We start from the raw sequence: 7,984 nt of genomic DNA on the forward strand, positions 1-7,984 counted from the left end.
ACCTAGAAGTAGTTTTTATGGAATCTTAATTTTCAAAATGATTTTAGATTAGTGTTGTCAACGGTAAACCGTTTGTATGACCGAATACCGAATACGCTACTCGGTTAACCGAACTTTTTTTCAATTTCAATAGATTTGATATAAATTATTTATAAATTTACTGTTTACAAATTTTTGAATTTTTTGAAATACTAAGGCTTTTCTACCTCAGGCATAGATTATCTTAGCTGTATTTGGCAAAACTTTTAGGAATTTTGGTCCTCAATGCTCTTCAACTTCATACTTTATTTGGCCGCCTTAACTTTTTTGGATTCGAGCTTCACTGATGAGTCTTTTGTAGACGAAACGCGCGTCTGGCGTATAAACTAAATTTAGTCCTGGTATCTATGATGAGTTTATTTGTATTGAAATCATTAAATAGTTATGTTTTTTTTAAATTGTCTTCGTGGTAATTAATTTGACATATCAATTATCCAGTATACTGATTGCAATTGTTATTCCAAAAAGCATAAAATTAATTAGAACTTGTCTCTCAGCTCGGGGCAAGATCTTAAGGAAACATAATTAGTACATGTATACATGTTTTTTTAACAGTAACTTTAAATCAGTAATATGATTAAATTTTAAGATTTACTTCATTATTTCATTTTTGATCTAATATTGTGAAGACCTACATTTAAATGTGCAACCTCCGTCGTGTAAGGTTTTGTCATACTTTAAACGAAATGCTTACTCAGGAATTGTGAAATGCTTACCAATGTGAATGTACTCAATGTATACTTGATAGTATGAGTAACATGCTCAATCATTTCAAATTGCAACACTCCACATTTTTTTCAGAGACAACAAGAGAAAATGAAAGAAACATCGCTTTCAGTCATATTTAATTCTGCGAGATCAGGAAGTTTTTTTGTTTTTTTTTTTAATCTGAATTTAGTACAAACACCATAGTTGATACCGTGTTTTTGATTATTAAAAGCCAAACTTCGCCATGAATCTTCACAGATAAGCCTTTTAATGCCAAAGGACAAACTTCAATTCATGGTATTATAAAAACGTAAATTTATGACTTGCATAGAAGGTTGTCACATTGACACTCATACAACAACTTCTTAATATATCTTTATGTAGGGTAAATAAAATTGAGAATGGAAATGGAGAATGTGTCAAAGAGACAACAACCCGCCCAAACAAAAAACAACAGCAGAGGGTCACCAACAGGTCTTCAATGTAGCGAGAAATTCCCGCACCACTTTAGATAAGGCCTTCAAACATCATCTTAAACTACCGGTTAACCAGTTAATCGGTCAAAAACAATCATCTGAGTAACCGGTTAGGCAAAACTGTACGAATTGACAACACTATTTTAAATTTAAAAAAAAAGATAATTCTAAGGCCAGTCGTATGACTTTACCTTTCTCCAATATTTCTGTATTGTATCTTTCTGTTAATTATTATGATTTTTAAATATCTTTTTCTGCTGAACTTACATTATGGTTAGGTTGGTGTTTCATTGGTGTTCCACAAATCTCTTTTCATTGAATTTCAATTTCATTTTATCTTTGAGAGTCAGAATTATAAGGCACATTTCTATATGATTATTATCAGAATAGTTATAGCAGATAAAGTTGTTTATGTTGTAGTACAATGATAAATACTTCATATGGCTGTATCACATTGCTTCTACCATATAAAACATCTATTCTATTCACATATCTATGTGTGACACCACATTTTTTAAAGAGCTATTGACTGACACACGCTGCTCTTTCATTTACTCTATCTTCTAATTTTATCTGGATTCCAAAATTCTGCATTCTTTTCACCTTTCTTCTTTTGCTTTCTCTAAACAATGTACTAACTAACATTTCAGATTTTTATCCGAGACTTATTCCGGAAACCAGATGGACTGCTCCGTTCACCAGAACCACCAAGCATGATTGTCCAGGAACCAAAGCGACTTCTGACAGCTGATATATTTGCCACAGCTCGTCGTCCTATACACAGCCTCAGCAACATTAGTCCTTTTTCTTTACCTATGCTTCCTAAAGTTATTCGTCCATTCTCAGAACCAGATTGTTCCATGGTTAAACCCTCTCCTAGACGGGTAACTAACGCATTCTGGATTTCTTACCATACATTTCTAATTCAAGTCTTTTGTGAAGATTGTCTTGAACACATGATATCTTTCACTTTCTTTTTTTCAATTTTTGTCTGACCTTTTTTTACTCGGGGATGAAATGTATCATCTTCAAATTATCTTTCATCTGTTTACTTGATACCTATTTGCTCTCTCATATACTATTCATCATAATATCAATGGTTTTTCATCAATCTCATAAAAATCTTACCTATATTCATTCTTTGGTTAGTATCAATGTCATTTGGTCAACAGCATGATGTATAAATGAATAGCAATTCTAAAAATATTATAATATTTAAATTATGCAAGTATATATTGAATTTAATCTTATCATTTTTTGCCTTCATGTTTGCAGAGTTGTAATTCTGGTTCTATGGGATCACACTTGAATTCATTTAATTGTGAATGAGTATGTTAATAAGGTTTTGTACATGCCGGTAGTCTTCATCCATTTCCCTCATTGGTTCCAGACAATAACTTACTTTGACAGAAATTCTCTTGCTTTTAAAAGTCGCATTATTTGAAAGAACCGTCTTCTTTCATATATCAACCAGTTCTTCAATGAGGTCACTATGACCTATATTGCATTTTAAAATGTTCATCTCTGATCTGTTTATAGTTTTATCACAATTCAAAAACAGTTATATCACTGTTACCTACATTTTATACTTGCCACTTAGGACCTATAATTCAGTTTTACAACATCTATGATCTTTTTAACACTATTTCTACTGTAGAAATACAAAGTTCTTCAACAATTTGGAAAATTTTGGTTGTCATTACATAAAGTTTACGCTATATAGCAAAAAGATATTTAGATGTATAGTCAGTATACTTATTTGAAATGACACATGCTACTTAACCAGAAGTTTACTGTCAAGACAATTATTTGAAATGCAACAGATGCTGTTGAGGACATCATTGGCTATATTTTTTGGTTACTCAGGGTTTTAAATATCAGTTCAATATCCAATAATTTAATGTTGACCTGTACATGGCTTCTTTCATCTTTTGGATTCTGTTTCATTGACATTCATCAGTCATCTCTTTTTTAGCTCACCTGGCCGAAAGGCCAAGTGAGCTTTTCTCATCACTTGGCGTCCGGCGTCGTCCGTCATCGTCGTCCTGCGTTAACTTTTACAAAAATCTTCGTCTCTGAAACTACTGGGCCAAATTTAACCAAACTTGGCCACAATCATCATTGGGGTATCTAGTTTAAAAAATGTGTCCGGTGACCCGGCCAACCAACCAAGATGGCCGCCATGGCTGAAAATAGAACATAGGGGTAAAATGCAGTTTTTGGCTTATAACTCAAAAACCAAAGCATTTAGAGCAAATCTGACAATGGTAATATTGTTCATCAGGTCAAGATCTATCTGCCCTGAAATTTTCAGATGAATCGGACATTTCGTTGTTGGGTTGCTGCCCCTGAAATGGTAATTTTAAGGAAATTTTGCTGTTTTTGGTTATTATCTTGAATATTATTATAGATAGAGATAAACTGTAAACAGCAATAATGTTCAGCAAAGTAAGATCTACAAATAAGTCAACATGACCAAAATGGTCAGTTGAACACTATAGGAGTTATTGCCCTTTATAGTCAATTTTTAACCATTTTTGTAAATCTTAGTAATCTTTTAGAAAAATCTTCTCCTCTGAAACTACTGGGCCAAATTTAACCAAACTTGGCCATAATCATCATTCGGGTATCTAGTTAAAAAAATGTGTCCGGTGACCCGGCCAACCAACCAAGATGGCCGTCATGGCTGAAAATAGAACATAGGGGTAAAATGCAGTTTTTGGCTTATAACTCAAAAACCAAAGCATTTAGAGCAAATCTGACAGAGTAAAATTGTTCATCAGGTCACGATCTATCTGCCCTGAAATTTTCAGATGAATCGGACATTCCGTTGTTGGGTTGCTGCCCCTGAAATGGTAATTTTAAGGAAATTTTGCTGTTTTTGGTTATTATCTTGAATATTATTATTGATAGAGATAAACTGTAAGCAGCAATAATGTTCAGCAAAGTAAGATCTACAAATAAGTCAACATGACCAAAATGGTCAGTTGACCACTTTAGGAGTTATTGCCCTTTATAGTAAATTTTTAACCATTTTTCGTAAATCTTAGTAATCTTTTAGAAAAATCTTCTCCTCTGAAACTACTGGGCCACATTTAACCAAACTTAGCCATAATCATCATTGGGGTATCTAGTTAAAAAAATGTGTCCGGTAACTCGGCCAACAAACCAAGATGGCCGCCATGGCTAAAAATAGAACATGGGGATAAAATGCAGTTTTTGGCTTATAACTCAAAAACAAAAGCATTAAGAACAAATCTGACAGGATGTAAAATTGTTGATCAGGTCACGATCTATCTGCCCTAGAATTTTTAGATGAATCGGATTATCGGTTGTTAGGTTGCTGCCCCTGAATTGGTAATTTTGAGGAAATTTTGCTGTTTTTTTGTTATTATCTTGAATATTATTATAGATAGAGATAAACTGTAAACAGCAATAATGTACAGCAAAGTAAGAACTAAAAATAAGTCAGTCTGACCAAAATAGTCAATTGACCCCCTAAGGAGTTATTGCCCTTCATAGTCCATTTTTAACAATTTTCTTAAAATTTGAAGATTTTCAATAACATTTTCCACAGAAAGTACTGTTATAGATAGAGATAATTGTAAGCAGCAAGAATGTTTAGTAAAGTAAGATCTACAAACACATCACCATCACCAAAACACAATTTTGTCATGAATCCATCTGTGTCCATTGTTTAATATTCACATAGACCAAGATGAGCGACACAGGCTCTTTAGAGCCTCTAGTTTATTCTGAGGCTAAGATATGTATTGTTTACCCGTATTATCATTTATGAATTTCAAAAGGTAACACTACTTTAGAATTGTTTTTTCACCCTGAAAGTATTGATCCCATATTGGGGTTTATTAGTTATATTATATAGTGTATAACTGGCATGTATTGAAGAGTATAGATAGGACAGTAGGGCTATATCATAAATGTGTAATAAAAGTGGTACTGTAATTTTGGAATTTTTGAAAAAGAGAGAACACTGAGTAAACTCAGAGCAATGTAAATGTTTGCTTTAAGTTGTCTCCATTATCTAAATAATATAAAGTTGAAGGATTTGTCTGCAGTTTATTATTGAACTAGACAAGGAACAATCTCTGCAAGACCTACTTTTTTCCTGGTTTTAAATGATTCAGTTGTCTTGTGTATAAAAGCAAATTTTACATTTTAACTGAAAAAAAATCAATCAATTTAATTTAAATACACTGTATTATTCGATATTGTGATAATTTTGAGATCTCTCATCCATTTGCAGTTAATGAATAATAGAATTGAAATTGATGTTTTATTGAAATTGAAAAGAAGTGTAGTAAAGAGAACTTGGTTTAAATAAAATGCATTTCAATTTAATTGGTAGCCTTCCTATCAATTATGTACACAGTGTTGTACAAATGATGAAATAATATTGAATTTTCTGTAACAAAGCATTTTTACCTGCTTATTGCCATTTATTTTAACGATTAATTGGTTTTCTGAACATTTCTATTGCTTTATTTACAGCATTTTATTAGCTTTCACAAATCAAAGTATTTTACAAATTGTATATATAACATTTTCAGCTGAGGTTTAAACCAGTTCAAGTACCACCAAGAGAACCTGATCATGAAGTTTTTGGTAAGCATGATATGAACAACGAGAAAATGGCAGAAAAAAGAAGAAAAGCGTACGATCTATTTAAAGAACAACAAGATTTAGTAGCTCAAAAGAAGCGGGAAGAGATTCTTAAGAGACTTCAGGAACAAAGAGAGGAAGAAGATATTTTACAAGCAACAAAGAATGAGTAAGTCATTCATAATTTTTAAAAGAGTTGACTATTTAGTTAAAAACAAATATTTATTGGTAAATAAAATATCCTTAGAAAACAACGATAAACTTTTATTATCTGATTGAGAAAGGGATTTTTATTCATTATGTAATGAATATAAAAAAGGAAATGTGGTATGATTGCCAATGAGACAACTCTCCACAAGAGACCAAATGACACAGAAATTAACAACTATAGGTCACTGTACGGCCTTTAACAATGAGCAAAGCCCATACCTCATAGTCAGCTTTACAGACGGATAACGTAAGATTTATTTCATTTACTTCCATTGTTAGTGACAGTTTTCCTCATTCACATACATAGTTCTGTCTTTATTTAGTAGGTTCATAAGATTATACTTTAATAACATTTATTTTGTAGACTTATGGGCGATCGATCATACAAGTATAAACGTAGGTTTGAAAAGAGGAAAGATTTAGAAGGGGATTGGAGATCAGCTGCCATGTCAAAGAAAGAGAAAGAAATGGAAGATCGATTACATGCATTAAGTCCAAGCCTCCTACTTCACGAACAGTGTGATAAATATAGCAGATGTCGACAGTGTAAACGCAAAATGAAAAACTGCGGAGAATCTAATATTTGGAGTGAATCACGCTACATTCCAGGCTCTAGGCTAATGGTTTAGACACTTACTATAAAATTTCTAATCACACACTTTCAATCTTTTGGAAAAATTGTGTAATTGTCAGTATTATATGTCTAATCATACACACAGTCACTAAGCTTAAATGTTAAATCAGGATAGGATCTATGGTTTTAAGTCATCTTATGTGTTCTGTTTATTTAAAACTCTTGTACTGTCTTTTGATTAATGAACAAAATAAATTTAAGGCTTGTTATCGTTCAGCACACTATAAATTCATACACTATTTTAAATATTTTTTTAATTTCTTTGTAACTGGAGCTTAAAGATTTTTCATTTTTTAATTATTATAAATTTAATGTCATGTAACTGCAGTATTTGATTGCTGTGTGTTTTTAGCTGCCAGTCATCTACTATATATGTGTTAAGCCAGTATGTCCTATGTAAAGAAAGTATTGCAGCCATATTTCAAAGCAATGTGATAGCACTTTTTTGCATTTTATTTTATTTTGACAGATTCCACATAGTACATTTTAAAAGTGATGTATATGTGTATTATGTCTTTAGTACTAATTAATCTGTGATATGTTTGATGCAATAGAAGTCTAATTGGGTTTTTTATATATATATATTCCACTCTTGTACTGCTGTAAGAATTCAAAATGTAATCTTAAAAGAGTTTACTAACTTTTTGTACTAAGCATGTTTATTACACCCTAATAATGTTTAAATTATTTGTTGCGAAGAATAAGTTTTTGTGAATGCTACATAGGAAGTTAGAATAATAAATGATACCAGAGCAAAAACCTTTATTTCAGCTGGTTATCAATAAGATATGAGAAACAGATATGAAGTTATAAAGTTATATATCTAAAGATGGAAAGTTGTATTAATGAGTTCTTGAAAGAATTAGATATTCAATTACATCACAAATATTATTAAATTATATTGTAGAAAACTTTTTCCATGTAAAGTTGTGTAACATCATTTTTCTCTGTATTTTTGTATACCGTTATTGTTAAGATATTCTGTGATATGAATGTGTTGTTATTGGAGATATTTTTATCATGTATAAGAAGTGAATATACAAACTGCTTTTATGATTAGGCATTTTCAAATAAACAATTTGAAATGTTTTTTTCTTCTTCTTTTGAATGCAAGTGAAATACCAACATACAAAGAAATAACTACTATGATTCCCTCAAAATTAGTGCCATAGTGTCTCTACGGGGAATATTATTGGGTCATGCAGCCTCTATGTTGATAGTCAAATTTGAATTTGAATCTTAAATCTACCAGTGAAGTGAAGTCTAAATCGACAAATATTGAAAACATAACTTT

The 7,984-nt window shown here is 31.5% G+C and overlaps 1 protein-coding gene across 6 annotated transcripts in view; it reads left to right on the plus strand.

Moving 5' to 3' along the window:
- LOC143048192 (coiled-coil domain-containing protein 81-like) overlaps positions 1-7,779 on the plus strand; it is a 28,307-nt gene extending 20,528 nt beyond the window's left edge. For 4 of the 6 annotated variants that reach the window (XM_076221725.1, XM_076221726.1, XM_076221727.1 and 1 more), the window contains 3 exons: positions 1,874-2,107; positions 5,795-6,015; positions 6,421-7,779. In XM_076221725.1, coding sequence (XP_076077840.1) covers positions 1,874-2,107; positions 5,795-6,015; positions 6,421-6,685 — 720 coding nt within the window. In that variant the 3' untranslated portion in view covers positions 6,686-7,779. The remainder of the gene's footprint in view (positions 1-1,873; positions 2,108-5,794; positions 6,016-6,420) is intronic. The other 2 variants (XM_076221729.1, XM_076221730.1) reach the window with 1 other exon arrangement.
- Positions 7,780-7,984: the final 205 nt, after the last annotated feature.

Source organism: Mytilus galloprovincialis, chromosome 10 (genome assembly GCF_965363235.1).
Source record: "Mytilus galloprovincialis chromosome 10, xbMytGall1.hap1.1, whole genome shotgun sequence".
Classification (NCBI taxonomy): domain Eukaryota; kingdom Metazoa; phylum Mollusca; class Bivalvia; order Mytilida; family Mytilidae; genus Mytilus; species Mytilus galloprovincialis.